The 16200-nt window shown below is 39.5% G+C and overlaps 1 protein-coding gene across 1 annotated transcript; it reads left to right on the plus strand.

Moving 5' to 3' along the window:
- Positions 1-577: 577 nt before the first annotated feature.
- On the plus strand, positions 578-1755 carry OR2A25 (olfactory receptor family 2 subfamily A member 25). Its single transcript, XM_007983318.3, is given in 2 exon segments — positions 578-1149; positions 1151-1755. Coding segments are annotated over 2 exon segments (930 nt in total). The 3' UTR covers positions 1509-1755.
- Positions 1756-16200: the final 14445 nt, after the last annotated feature.

The following is a 16200-nucleotide window of genomic DNA, read 5'->3' on the forward strand; positions in this document are numbered from 1 at the left end:
CAGCCAAGTTGGGGAAAACTGCCATTCTTTCAACTTCATTCAAGATTATGCGATCAGTAAAAATCACAAGTTTAACAAATAATTCATAGAAAAAAGGCACAAATTGGTGAGAAGACCTGATAGCAGGATCATTGACATGTTTGTCATCCCTCTTTCAATCCTTATATATAGACATAGACACTAGCACACTTCCACATGCATGGATATAAGTACCCTGCAATGAAGGAATACAGAGGGCAAGCATCTGGTGTAATCATTACACACTGAGGAAAGAGTCCATGCTATGAGGGCAATTTAAGTATTAACGTATTTTGAACTGTGATGAAAGTATATTTGAAAATAAGATGTAATGAATACTATAACATCATACTGACATTGAATTTATCATAGGTGAAAAAATTTCCTTGTGTTTCCTTTGTAATGCATAATTTTCTCTTAGTAAGTGACTAAGATCAAAATATCATTGGAGGTGTTTTCTTAGGAAACACTCAAACAATAATACGTACAGTTGCAGCATGCTTAAACATTTGCCTCAGACATTCAGACTTGGTGAGGTCCTTGTTTTTTCTACAGGGAAATGGGAGGAAATCAGACTTCCATCCCAGAGTTCCTTTTACTGGGATTTCCTGTTGGTCCAAGGATTCAGATGCTCCTCTTTGGGCTCTTCTCCCTGTTCTACATCTTCACCCTGCTGGGGAACGGGACCATCCTGGGGCTCATCTCACTGGACTCCAGACTCCACACTCCCATGTATTTCTTCCTCTCACACCTGGCGGTCGTTGACATCGCCTATGCCTGCAACACAGTGCCCCAGATGCTGGTGAACCTCCTGCATCCAGCCAAGCCCATCTCCTTTGCTGGCTGCATGACCCAGATGTTTCTGTTTTTGAGTTTTGCACATACCGAATGTCTCCTGCTGGTGCTGATGTCCTATGATCGGTATGTGGCCATCTGCCACCCTCTTCGATATTCTACCATCATGACCTGGAAAGTCTGCATCACTCTGGCATTGACTTCCTGGACTTTAGGAGTCTTACTGGCCCTTGTCCATCTAATGTTACTGCTACCACTGTCCTTCTGTGGACCCCAGAAAGTTAACCACTTTTTCTGTGAAATTACGGCTGTTCTCAAACTTGCCTGTGTGGATACACATTAATGAGGCAATCGTTTTGGCAGGGGCACTGTCTGTGCTGGTGGGACCCTTCTTTTCTATTGTAATATCTTATGTTCATATTCTGTGTGCCATTCTAAAGATCCAGTCAGGGGAGGGGCGCCAGAAAGCCTTCTCCATCTGCTCCTCCCACCTCTGTGTGGTTGGACTCTTTTATGGCACAGCCATCATCATGTATGTTGAGCCCCAATATGAGAGCCCCAAGGAGCAGAACAAATATCTCCTGCTGTTTCACAGCCTCTTCAATCCCATGCTCAATCCCCTAATTTATGGTCTTAGGAACAAAGAAGTCCAAGGTGTTCTAAAGAGGATGCTTGTAAAGGAGAGAACTTCATGAAAGCCTGAAAGAATAAAAAAATAGCTGGGTTTACTAAAGGGCTTTGAAATTACACCTGAACCCAGAGCTACTCAGGATACATAATCACTCTCTAAGGAACCCTTTCCATCTTCTTGAAATGTTTCTATGAGTACCTCCGGAGAAAGCCCATTCTGCTTTCTTCTCTCTAGCATTGAAAGTCGGAGCTGCACAATTAAAAAAATATATTTACACTAGCTGTATAGTGTACATACTTTTAATACAATTATGTGAAATGTTCTGAAAGTTGGAAATAAATGTGCATCTTTTTGTTATGTAAATAGGACTCAAAGGCCAATTTTTGTAGAATAAAGATATAGGCGTTAAGAGAGACTGATAACAAAGTCATTATTTAATTATTTTTAATTTAGAAAGTGCCATATTGAGGCCTTGCGTGGTGTCTCTTGCCTGTAATCCCAGCACTTTGGGAGGCCAAGGCAAGCAGATCACGAGGTCAGGAGATTGAGACCATCCTGGCCAACATGTTGAAACCCTGTCTCTACTAAAAATACAAAAATTAGCCAGGCATGGTGGAGCAGACCTGTAATCCCAGCTACTCGGGAGGCTGAGTCAGGATAATCGCTTGAACCCAGGAAGTGGAGGTTGCAGTGAGCCGAGATCGCACAACTGCACTCCAACCTGGGTGACAGAGCGAGACTCCATCTCCTCCATCTCAAAAAAAAAAAAAAAAAAAAAAAGTGCCGTGTTTAAAAAATAGATCTACATAGAAAATATTTGCACATATTTTTCTAGTGGTGACATTTTCTAACGTATAATCCACGTAGATTAGAAAGAGCAAGAGCCATGTCTTCACAGGAAAGAGAATAGAGAATATAACTGTAATGCAACTAAGAAGAAAACCTGGGCAGATGTCATGCTAGTAAATATACAGACATATTGGAGCCTTCTCTATTCCTTTTTCTCTGCTTGTGGAGTGCAGGGGAAAGCCATGGGATGTAGAACTGAGTGGAAGAGAGCACAGTGGGAATAACAGAGCTCATGAAAGAACTATATGTTTTCTCTCATGGGTTTGGTCAATTGTCTCCTATTGAAAATGATTAAAACTCAGAGGAGATAATCCTGAAAAGTAAGAACAGACCGTAAGTGTTGTGACTAATTGACCAATATCACTAGAGTTGGAAATTATCAGGAATAATTTAATTTTAAATTAAGATATTTGAAGTAATTTTAATAAACTTTTTACTCAAACATGAAACTCTTCCACTTAGTTATAAAGTGACAAAATAATAGTGAAGAAGTATTAGGAAAGGATGTATAAAGATACTTCTGTTTCTCAGCTCTTCTCTCAAATTAAGTATAACTTAATTAAGCCTAAATATGCAAGCTGTGTAAAAGGGAAATATTCAACTTTGTTAAAAAGATGTTTTCTGTGGAAAAAAATATGTTGATGAAGAAAATACATGGATTTTTCTCTCACAAAGCATCCCTTTTGTTAGGACATCTGTTATTGCAGACATGATATCATAACCAAAAAAAGGGGGGGGTAAAAACACATGTACTTTGTGTTCAGCTAGACCTGGGATTTTACAAAGTTCTGCCAGTTGCTAGATGTGGAAACTTGTAATTTACTTAAATTCTTCAGAAGGTATTATGTATACAATGAGGTCAGTAATGCCAAGCTAACAGATTTGTTGGGAAGATTAGAGGAAATACATGAAAATGTTTAGCAAGATCTATAACTCATAATAACACAGTAAGCAGTATTCATTAATGTTATCCACTACATATACTTATTATGTCCTTAAAGAACTCGAACAACTTATAAATGCAATAACTAAATGTCAGATTTCCCACTTTACCAGAAAGCAGGAATATTGCAAAATTTAGCTTTTTATCTGATACAAAACACCATGATGTTAAAGAATTTATGAAGTAAATGATTCACAGAGCTTTTCCTTTGCGATCTCAGTTCTCTAAAAAAGTAATGACTATTTTTAAATACATGGATAAATACAATTCGAAATTGCTAAAATTCGTATATGTGTGTATATATTACACACACACATCACTGCTAGGTCCTGGAAACAAAAGGACGAATAGGGCACATTTCCTATTACTTTGTTCACGTGTAGTGGAAGAATTAAACGGATACATGGTGGAAATTAACAACTTATATAATAAGTTAATAACTGAGCTCTGCACAGGATGCTATTGTAGCCCAGAAGAAAGATAACTCCCTCAGAATGGGAGTGGTTCAGTAAGACTTCCTGGAGCGGGAGGCCATCTGAAAGCACAAGTAAGAGTTAGCCATCAGGGGCTGGGAGAAAGGTGCGGTGTGGCAGGAAGGGGTGTTCCATCCAATGAGTGAAAGAAGCAAAGACCCAAAGGGAGTAAGCAGCTTGTAAGCTGCGGGGGAAACAAACATAGCTCAGGGTTTTCCAGGTATAAAATACAAGGTAGGGGCTGATGAGAAGTGAGCATGGAGAGAACGAGCATGGAGGAACACATATTCCAGGCTAAGTACAGCCTATATGAAATGCGAAGCCAGATTATAAGTATGAAAATGCTAAGTAATCAGACCTGAATTTAGAAAGATCTTCTGGAGCTATGAGAACTGAGTATTCGAATTGACCAAACTGATACCATACTGTAATATAAAGGCTATCGTATCAGTTGAAGTAAGAAATGCTGGCAGAGGCTGAACGGAGTACACATGAGAATAAAGTGGGGGTGATTTCACTGGGAGATGAGAAGGTAAAATGAGCATAATTTGGTGGTTGGTAAGTATAAAGAATAAATGGAGGGAAGAATTTTTTTTTTTTGAGACGGAGTCTCCCACTATCACCCAGGCTGGAGTGCAATGGCACCATCTCTGCTCACTGCAACTTCCGCCTCCCAGGTTCAAGCGATTCTCCTGCCTCAGCCTCCCAAGTAGTTGGGATTACAGGGGTACGCCACCATGCCCAGCTAATATTTTGTACCTTTAGTAGAAATAGTGTTGCACCATGTTGGCCAGGCTGGTCTTGAACTCCTGACCTTGTGATCCGCCCACCTCAGCCTTCCAAAGTGCTGGGATTACAGGCGTGAGCCACCGCACCCGGCCGAAGAATTTTTTTAAAAACTTCTCAAATTAAAGACACACAGAGAAATGCATAAATCGTAAGTTAAATTCAGTGAAAGATCATGAAGTAAACACATTATGTAACCACTTTCTGGGAGGAGAAATAAAACATTCTGGCCTTCCAGGAGCTACCGTCATTCTCTCTTCCAATTACCGCACCTTCCCTCCTCCCACAAGATACCTATTACCCTAATTTCTAATAGCGCGTATTAGCATTGTATTTTCTTGGACTTTATATAAATGGGACATATACATAGAGAGTGTACATTCTTTTCTATCTGCCTACTTTCACTCATTATTGTCTTTGTGAGATTCACCCAGGTTGCTGTGTGTAGCATAATTTATTATTTTTATTTGTTTTATAGCATTACATTGCACAAATATTTCATAATTTATTCACCACATTCCTGATGGATGTGAATTGTCTACAATTTTGGCTATAACAAATAATTATTCCATGAATGGTATTATATGCAGCTTTCAGGAGACATATATAATCACTTCTCTTGGCTACATATCCATGGAAATACTAGGTTATAAAAACTCGAAACTTTTGGCCAGGCGTGGTGGCTCAGGCCTGTAATCCCAGCACTTTGGGAGGCCAAGGTGGGCGGATCACGAGGTCAGGAGATCAAGACCATCCTGGCTAACACGGTGAAACCCCGTCTCTACTAAAAATACAAAAAATCAGCCGGGCATGGTGGCGGGTGCCTGTAGTCCCAGCTACGAGGGAGGCTGAAGCAGGAGAATGGCATGAACCCGGGAGGCGGAACTTGCAGTGAGCTGAGATCTTACCTCTGCACTGCAGCCTGGGCGACAGAGAGAGTCTCCGTCTCAAAACAAAACAAAACAAAACAAAAACAACTCTAGACTTTCATCTGCTTTGGATTGAACTCTTGAAAGTCAGCCTATGGAATTGTTATTATTATTTACTCATGACCTGCAGTGTGCCTCACACTGAGGTCTATATTGTAAATACAACGATGAGCTCTCTCTCTCTCTCTCTCTCTCTATAAATACAGTTTCTGCCCTTTGGTGTTTCATCCCTCCTATCTTTCTCCTTGCTGGTGCTATGAACCTCTGACTTGGTTGGATGACCCCAAAGCCCTCTTGTACGAAGTTCTTTCTCTTCCACCATGATGTTTTCCTGTGAAAACACTAGCCCTACTTTTCTGATATTTGCATCTACCACACCTAGAGGCATGTGGAATCATCTGAATCCCTTCCAGAAAATAGGCAGACAGCCAGGAGCCAGGAGAGCTGCCCCAGGCTCTTCCATTTAACCCGAATACTTCTTCATCACTTACTTCTGGCTCAACCTTCTGTGATGCTTTATGAAACTGTCCTGCCTAATAACCCCTGCCAAACATGTAAGTGGGGATTGCAGGGTAATATTTCCTCCACTTTCAGATTTATTTTCTTATTCTATGCAGTAACTCTCTGTGATTTAAGACAACAGTGGGAAACCAACATATACATGCGTGTGACCACTTATTTTACCGACCTATCTTCCTTTCCCCTACACTTCACTGGGACCAGAGAAGCTGACTCTCCAGCCCTCCAAAGTGGCTCTCGCATCTTAGACTGAGTTCACCCTACCACTTGCTTTTAGAAACTTTAGTGGTTCTGCTAACCTGTGTTCCCCCAAGATAAAACCTGATGTAAAAGCTTATACAACATCATTTAATTAAAAGTGATGGGGTTGGGCGCGGTGGCTCATGCTTGTAATTCCAGCACTTTAGGAGGCCGAGGCAGGTGGATCACCTGACGTCAGGAGTTCGAGTCCAGCCTGACCAATATGGTGAAACCCCGTCTCTACTGAAAATACAAAGATAACCGGGCATGTGGCATGTGCCTGTAATCCCAGTACTCCACAGGCAGAGAGGCAGGAGAATTGCTTGAACCCGGGAGGCGGAGGTTGCAATGAGCTGAGATCGCGCCATTGCATTCCAACCTGGGCAACAAGAGCAAAACTCCATCTCAAAAAAAAAAAAAAAAAAGAGGGAAAAGGGATGTGAGGCAAGAGAGGAGGGGGAGAAAGCTCAAAGGTGCCTTGCTAAAGCTGCCACTGCTTGGTGTCAAAAATAACTGATTCCTCTATTTCATGGGATTGTTTTCTGAGAGTCCTTGTGAAATACTGGTCTTAGAATGGGTCCATTCGGGAGTAATCAGAGTGAGTAATTTAATTGCTTGCCACTGCCTCCTGTTGGTCAAATACATGTGCCTCACTCCATGGGATGTTAATTATCCCACAGTAAAAATTGCACATACATCATGGCCACCAACTATTCTACACTGACTTGTGCTCAGGGGTAAAAGAAAACCCTCACATCAGGAAGCAAGAGGAATGGAAAGTGGCAGGAGAAGAAGCACTCTTGGGTTATTCCTGTGTAAAGTCGACTTGATTAGAGCCCAGCGTAGCTCACAGTAGTGGCTGAGATGGGACAAGTGGACAAGGGTTCCAGAAATCTGAGGTTGAAAGATCTGAGTTTGTGAGCAAGATGTGTCTGTTACAAGGAATAAGTCCGTAGAACTAGAATTTCATCTGTTAGCTAAGTATGAATTTAGAATTTTATTTTATTTTATTTTTTTTGAGACATAGTCTCCCTCTGTCGCCCAGGCTGGAGTGCAGTGGTGCAATCTCAGCTCACTGCAACTTCCACCTCCAGGATTCAAGCGATTCTCCTGCTTCAGTCTCCCAAGTAGCTGGGACTACAGGTGTGCGCCACCATGCCTGGCTGATTTTTTTGTATTTTTAATAGAGATGGGGTTTCACCATGTTGGCCAGGTTGGTCTCGAACTCCTGACCTCAAGTTCTCCGCCTGCCTCAGCCTCCCAAAGTGCTGAGATCACAGGTGTGAGTCATTACATGCACCTGGCTTACAAATCTTTCTCTTAGACAACAGCTGACTTTTATGGGCACTGTGTTGCTTTGGATTGAAAAGAAAAGAAAAAAAATTCTGGCTATGAAAATCTGGGTATAGATTGCCTCTTTGTGCTTGCATATTTGCTCTAATTATCTTAAGCCCTTTGGAAAACTCTAAGTTTGAATAATTATAGTGTGGCTCTGTTTGTAGCATGTAACTTATTTTCAAAAGAGAATCACATGGCTCCCTTCTGTGATTATTAAGTTTCTGCATTTCTCATTTCTGTTTCCAGGAATAGAAAATCATCTTACGACAAGACACCTAAAAATGCTTGGTGGAATGTTAAGCAAACCAACATTACTTTAAATGCAGAGCCGTGTTTGCAGGAGAGTAAATAAAATTCTCAAGAGGATGAAGATTAGACAGAAAACAAATGGACAATTATGAGAACACAAGCTAGCAACCAGCAGAAAAACAAGTTAGGAAAATGGAAGGCTATACCTGCTTTTAGGGTATTTGTCAATCCCCCAAATCACAGATTAAAATGACTCCAGAGGTCATATTCTATAAACCTTCACCTATGTAAGGTGTTATATTAGAGTAAGAATGCCTTCATAAAACTGGAACCTCTACCCATTGCTACCAGGAATCAATAATAAGAGTTGTGACTGACAATTTTGATTGAAGCTAAGGAATTCAGAGGAAAATAAAATATTATTTAAATTTGTTGAAAGAATTAACTGCCAACCTAGAATTCTACATCCAGAAGATACAATTCAAATTTAAGATGAAAGAAAGATGTTATCAGATAAGATAAGAAAGAAAAATGAAACATCTAAGAGTGTTCATGCACTTCGGGAGACACGGAAGGAGATTTTTTTCTGGCTGAAGAAATGCTCCCGATGGTAATGAGTGATTGTGTTTTATGCTCCTGAACACAATGATTTTTTTTTTTTGTCCTTGGTTTTCTTAAGTGAGGCTGTGATATGACCATGATATGCCTATGTTATATTTCCTTTGCATTTATCCTGCCGTGAATTGCTAAACTTTCTAAATTCATGGAAGGGTTGACTTCACATATTAGAAATGCTCAGACAAAATGTGATTGAGCCCACTTTATTTTCTCTTCCTCTTGGGAGTATGATCACGTTTTTTCCTGAGATGGAGTCTCGCTCTGTCGCCCAGGCTGGAGTGCAGTGGCACAATCTTGGCTCACTGCAAGCTCTGCCTCCCAGGTTCACGCCATTCTCCTGCCTCAACCTCCCGAGTAGCTGGGACTACAGGCACCCGCCACCACGCCCAGCTAATTTTTTGTATTTTTAGTAGAGATGGGGTTTCACCGTGTTAGCCAGGATGGTCTTGATCTCCTGACCTCGTGATCCGCCCGCCTCGGCCTCCCAAAATGCTGGGATTACAGGTGTGAGCCACTGCCCCGGCCTTTGATAGACTTTTAACATCAGCCTACATAATCTGCTCCATTTATCTGCTATTTTGCTTTTATGTGTTTACCAGAGGTTCTGAGGTCTAGTACTAAGCCCTCCTTAGAGTTTTTCTCTCACAATTGCAATGCTGCTTGACCCCAACATTGTTTGGAATCTGGGGTTCACTGTCTACTGGGAAAGTAGAATAGCATTGCATGTATCCAGGCTTTTGTGCTGCAGTTCTAAACAGGGGGCCTGGTTAATGTGTGACACCCTCCTTTGGTACTGTTTGGCCCCAGTCATCTATGGAGTCTGGGGAGGTTTGGCCTTTAAAAATCAAACTGCCATGGAGAATGCTTTACCCAAAATTTTGGTTCACGGTCTTCATTGGATTATCTGTTGGGGCAAAGTCAAACCGGCAAGCTGGTATTGCTATCTCATGGCTAAGGTTCCAAGCTATTGGAACAAGACAAGTCTGATTGTCCTCACTATACAACTCCAGTACAATGTTGAATCAAAGTGGTGAGAGTGGACATCCACGTATTGTTCCTGATCTCAAGAAAAAGCATTCTATCTTTCACCATTAAGGACGATGTTAGCTGTGAGCTTTTTCATCTATGCCCTTTGACAGGTTGAGAAAGTACTCTTCATTTTTATTTTGTTGAGTACTTTTATTATTATTAGATTTGTCAAAGGCTTTAATTTGGCTATTAAAATGATCATGTTGTTTTTCTTATTTATGTAATTAATGTGGTATATTTTATTGATTTGATATTTGGATAGGAAAGCAACCTCAGATTCTAGGGATGCATCTAGTTTGGTCATATATAAAATTTTGATATGCAATTTAAACTTGTTTGCTAGTATTTCATATTGTTCAGGATTTGGGCATGAGCCACTGTGCCCAGCCGAGAGATTTTTAAAAATTGAATCTAAAGGTAGAATACATATTTGGAAGAAAAGGTATGTTTTTAAATGGAACAAATAGTGAGTGGCTTGAAATTGACGGAAAGGAAAAAAAGCACTGGGGAAATAGAAACTAATCTCTATAAGCTTCCAAACTTAAAAATACACTGCAATGGAAATTTTTGCAATTCATTACACAATAAGACTTTCAGCAGATCAACACTCCTCTCCTTTGAGGAGATACAGTCCTCTGAAGTGCTGCCTTAACAAGCTCCGTGGGGGCCACATTTATCACATCATCAAATCTCAACCTTTTTGAAAGGGGGGAGGTAGGCAGGCAAAATTTTGAGATCACAATGAGTCTAGATCCTCGGAGACTGTGCCATGTGACATAACCCGTATAGGGTGACTTATCTGTGAAATGTTCACGCCAAGATTCTCCTGGGTAGAAATACCCTTGCCATTCTTCCTGAGTTCTCACTTCTCTGCATAAGCAGGAACACAAGTGTGCACGCGTGCACACGCACACACAAGCAGAGGCACACACACTGGCCCCACACCCACACACGCCCACACGCATATGAATAACAAAGCTGGAGGGTAGAAAGGAGAGGAGAAGGTGTTACACTACTCGGTAAGGAAGACATAGGATGGTGGGAAGACGCTTCGTATGTTGTTCTCTGGACTCCACAGGTATGTTTCTGGATAATGGGCCTCTTTTAAGTAATCAGAGTATAAAATCTACATATCGAGAAGCCTCCTGAACATCCCTGGGTCCTGTCCCAGTCCTTAGGGTAGAAAGAGATCTGGGACTCATTGTCCACCCAACCTGCTTCAGGTGCAGGCACTTCAGCTCCAACCTTTCCCTATCTCTGTGTTTTCCTGTGCCTTCAAGGGCAATTTGAGGCAAATGCCAGAAATACTATCTTCCTTTGTATTAATCATTATTTACACACTAATTAGTGGTTTCCAGGAGAAGAGCAAGGCAGAAGACTGGCAGAAATGTTCAGGTTTAGGATGGAGGGGAAAAAAAAGAGAGAGAACACCTTCACAGAGACCCCTTCCTGGCACTATGCCAGGTCTCAGAGTAACATCTGATACTTACAGTGTCAAAATATTACATACGTTTCAGACTTGCCTTTGTCCCACCCTTTCCCTGTCACTCATGGGAAGGAGCTGGCAGCAATAGATAACTCTGGTTCATGGTGTCAAACTGGAAGGGGCATAAGAACCACATATATATTCCTGCTGCTTGCTTTACAAATGAAGGAGGTGAAGCTCCAGGTGTTATGTATTTTTTCCTGTGACTTCCCCTTCACTTCTTCTTCTACTGAGAACCATCTACTTCTGCTACATCCTAGGAATATCCTCCAGCCAGCAAAGTAACATTAGGGTTTCTTTTCTTTGTTGCCTTGGAGGGAGACGTCAGGTGTCGGGAGAAAGTCCTAGAGTTATTTGACAAGGATTTCTCTCCTATTTCTTCTAACAGCAGAGAAGCCCATAGAGGTGCCAGACAAGCTGGATCAGCTTTTCCTGATTTGTGTGCCAGCAATGGTTGTCTTCATCTTATGGAAACCCTTTATCAGATGCTAGAGTGGGATAACTTGACTATGGTGTCACATATTAAATTTTTGGGGAAAGTCCTGGCCAGTGTAAGTACAGTAAAATATTCCTATTACAAAAATAATGTATCTGGCAACACATTCAGTGAAAATTTTGCTTTTAAAAAATAAACACAATTGAATGCATTCTTATTCCCTTTACATCCATTTAAAGGGAGAGATGTTTCTCACTTTTGAGAAGTATTTTAAAATAATGTGTTTTCTTACATTTTAAAAATGGAAAAGGAAAACAGAATCCTATCTCTATTTGTAAAACTGTAATGACACAACATTTTCAGTGTGGATTCTGTTTTAGAAACGTTTGCTACTCTCAAAAATATACCCTTAGCTTGTATTCTGGAGAGTTTGTTTTGATCCTTCCTATTTAGATCTAAAACTGACCTGAAGTTTATTTTTGTGCATGTGTGTGGGAGGGGCCGTGCTTTGGTGTTCTTCGACATGGATAACCAACTGACACAGCATATTATTATTTTTCAAAAACAGCAGTGCCAACTTTGTCTTAGACCAAGAGTATGTGTATTCTTCTGGAATTTTTTTTTTTTTTTTTTAAACAGCATCTCGCTCTGTCTTCCAGGCTGGAGTGCAGTGGCATTATTTCGTCTCACTGCAACCTCTGCCTCCTGGGTTCAAGCGATTCTCCTGCCTCAGCCTCCCAAATAGCTGGGACTACAGATGCTCACCACCACGCCCTGCTAATTTTTGTGCTTTTAGTAGAGACAGGGCTTTACCATGTTGGCCAGGCTGGTCTCGAACTCCTGACCTCAAGTGATCCACCCACCTCGGCCTTCCAAAGTGCTGGGATTACAGGCATGAGCCTCCGCACTTGGCCATTCTTCTGGATTTTTGGGTTAACCACTCTATGTCACTGGTCTATTTGTTTATCCTTCTTCCACTGCCACATTCACTTAATTGCTGTAGCTTTATAAGTCTGGAGAGTCAATGGAGTAAGTTCTTCCATTCATTTTTCTTTCTCAAGATTTCCTTGGCTATTCTGGACCTTCTGCATTTCATATAACATTTAGAGTACAATTACTAATTTTCATTGATAAAAAACTTGCTGGTATTCTGATGTGAATTTCATTGAAAGTATAGATCAAATTGAATAGATTTAGAATCTTTATAAAACTTCCAATCTGTAAACGCACAATTATATGAATGTATACATGTATATATACATATTTATTTTGTACGTTGACCTTGAATCCAGAAGTTTTTGTAAATATACATTAATTTCAATAGTTCATTTATTGGGTTTAAAATTTTTCTACAAAGAAAATCTTGGTGTTGTAAATAATGACATTTGATATTCTTCATTTTAATTCTTATGCCTCTTACTCTTTCTTTTGGTGTTATCACTGGCTACTTTATGAATCAACATTAAATAGAAGTGGTATTAGAGGAGCATCTTATATTCTAATGCAGGGGGAAAGCTTTTAAACATTCACCATTAAGTATAATGTTTCTGATGATTTTATGGATATTCTTTTTCAGATTCAGGAAAGGTTTTTTTCTCTTTGAATCTTGCAGTCTTTTCATAGGATATAAATTCTGAATTGTTTATTCTTTGTGGATTTTTCTTTTCATTATTATTGCATAGTATCACCTACACGCTTATGCATGCTGGGAAGTGATAACAAAATTGCTACTACCAGTTTCTACAATACGTTTTTCATTATTTTATTTTTAATTTCTGTGTGGGGGCGTGCGTGTGTGTGTGCGCATGCGTTTGTGTGCGTGTGCATCTGTGTGTTTGTGTGCGTTAGACAGAAAAAGAATTTATGTTTAAGGGGTTTAGGTGTGACACTTAAAGATTTTGTAACTTGATTTTTCTGTTTTTCATCTAAAGTGACTAACTCTTTTAATGCCCTATAATTACATATAATGTGATGATCCATATACACAGACTTATTTATACTTCCTTATTTTCTGTTTTCTATTTGCCAAAAAAAATTGCTTTTTTTTTCTTTTTTGGCCTGCTGTTGGATTGATAATGCTTTCAAATTTCTTTTATTTACTTTGTAATTTTGGAAACCATATATTTTGTTTATTTTTTATGATTCTCATTAATTGCTAATATACAAATTTAATACATTATTTTAACAAACCTAAAGTCAGTCCTAGTTTCAATTTTCATCAAGAATCTTAGCATTCTTTTTTTTTTTTTTTTTTTTTTTTTGAGACGGAGTCTCGCTCTGTCGCCCAGGTTGGAGTGCTGTGGCCGGATCTCAGTTCACTGCAAGCTCCGCCTCCCGGGTTCACGCCATTCTCCTGCCTCAGCCTCCCGAGTAGCTGGGACTACAGGAGCCCGCCACGGCGCCCGGCTAGTTTTTTGTATTTTTTTAGTAGAGACGGGGTTTCACCATGCTAGCCAGGATGGTCTCGATCTCCTGACCTTGTGATCCACCCGTCTCGGCCTCCCAAAGTGCTGGGATTACAGGCTTGAGCCACCGCGCCCGGCCAGCATTCTTTACTTATCACACATCTCCCTCTGTTTACTTATTTCCAAAAGGTTTAATGTTACCCTTTCAAAACACCAAAATAATCGTTTTTTTAGCCCGTTGTTTATAAAATTTACTAAGATATTCTATTTGAAGTTATGTGTAAATATTGTTTTCATATATTTGATTTACCTCTGGGTTCGCTTTTGTTCTTATTGAGGAACATAGTGGTATACTGAGGATCTGTAGGTCCTCCGTACCCTTCTGATTTGTATATCCAATAATACCTTACTTTGCTCTCATTCTTTCAAGAGAGTTATTGCAGATATAAAATTGTGGAATGACAGCTTCTCCCCTTCTTGGCACGGTAACAACAGTAGCTCATTATCTTCTGAACTCTTCTTGTTGATGAGAAGTCTCTGTCAGTGGCGTTGTTGCTCTTATTAGATCATTGTCTCTTACGTTTGATAATTTGTAATATCACCTCTTAATACTAGAAAAATTAAATTTTAAGAGAATATAACAAAGACTTGAAGAGATAAATAAAATTATAGTTTCTATTAAAAATCAAAAAGGTTATGAAACAAAAAGGCACTATAATGAACCAAGAAATATGTGCATATATGTATTATACACATATATAAATATATATTTATATGTATACATACATATGTGTATCAACTTAAAAATCTAAGAAAAACAAAGTTATTAAATTTTAAAAAATTAGTAAGATGAGATAAATTTTAAACTGATGTCAGTCACAGAATAAATTCTGTAGGTTTTATGGATACTCTTTTTCTTTTTTTAACTTTTAAGTTCAGGTGTACATGTACAGGTTTGTTACACAGGTAAACTCAAGTCATGGGGTTTGTAGTACATACTATTTCATCACTCAGGTATTAAGCCTAGTACCCATTAATTGTTTTTCATGATCCTCTCCCTCCTCTCACCTTCTGCCTTCTGATGGGCCCCAGTGCCTGTTGTTCCCCTCTATGTGTCCATGTGTTCCTATCATTTATCTCCCATGTATAAATGAGAATATGTGGTATTTGATTTTCTGATCCTGTGTTAGTTTCCTAAGGATAAAGACCTTCAGCTCCATCCATGTTCCTACAAAGGACATGATCTCATTCTTTTTCATGGCTGCATAGTATTCCATGATGTATATGTACCACATTTTCTCTATCTAGTCTACCAGTTTTTAATATTTAGGTTGATTCCATGTCTTTACTATTATGAATAGTGCTGCAATAAATGTATGTGTTTATGTGTCTTTATAATGGAATGATTTATATTCCTTTGGGTGTATACCCAGCAATGGGATTGCTGAGTCAAATGGTAATTCTATTTTTAGTTCTTTAAGAAATCTCCAGGGCTGGGTGCAGTGGCTCATGCTTGTAATCCCAGCGTTTTGGGAGGCCGAGGCGGGCAGATCATTTGATGTCAGGAGTTCAAGACCATCCTGGTCAACATGGTGAAACCCTGTCTCTACTAAAAATACAAAAATTAGCCAGGTGTGATGGCAAGTGCCTGTAAACCCAGCTACTTGGGAGGCTGGGGCAAGAGAATCACTTGAACTTGGGAGGTGGAGGTTGCAGTGAGCCAAGATTGTGCCATTGCACTCCAGTCTGGGCAACAGAACAAGACTCCGTGTCAAAAAAAGAAAAAGAAAAAGAAAAAAAAAGAAAAAAAAAAAAAAAAGAAAAAGAAAAGAACCTCCAAACTGCTTTCTGCAGTGGTTGAACTAGTTTGCATTCCCACCAACAGTGTGTAAGTGTTCCCTTTTCTCTCTGCAGCCTTACCAGCATCTGTTATGTTTTGACTTTTTAACAGTAGCCCTTCTGACTGATGTGAGATGGTATCTCATTGTGGTTTTGATTTGCATTTATCTGATGATTAGTGATGATGAGCATTTTTTCATACGTTTGTTGCCTGCTTGCATGTCTCCTTTTGAAGTATCTGTTCATACCGTTTGCTTACTTTTTAATGGGATTTTTTTTTTTTTTTTTGTAAATTTGTTTAAGTTCCTTATAGATGCTGGATATTAGACCTTTGTCAGATGTATAGTTTGCAAATAATTTCTCCCATTCTGTAGATTGTCTGTCTACTTTGTTGATAATTTCCTTTACTGTGCAGAACTCTTTAGTTAATTAGATCCCATATGTAAATTTTTGCTTTTATTGCAATCGCTTTTGGTGTCTTCATCATGAAATTTCTGTCCATTTCTATGTCCAGAACGATATCACCTAGATTTTGTCTTGCAAGGTTTTTATTGCTTTGGGCTTTACATTTAATTCTTTATTCCATTGCAAGTTGATTTTTGCATATGGTGTAAGGA

The sequence above is a fragment of the Chlorocebus sabaeus genome, chromosome 21, assembly GCF_047675955.1.
Source record: "Chlorocebus sabaeus isolate Y175 chromosome 21, mChlSab1.0.hap1, whole genome shotgun sequence".
In the NCBI taxonomy this organism is placed as follows: Eukaryota; Metazoa; Chordata; class Mammalia; order Primates; family Cercopithecidae; genus Chlorocebus; species Chlorocebus sabaeus.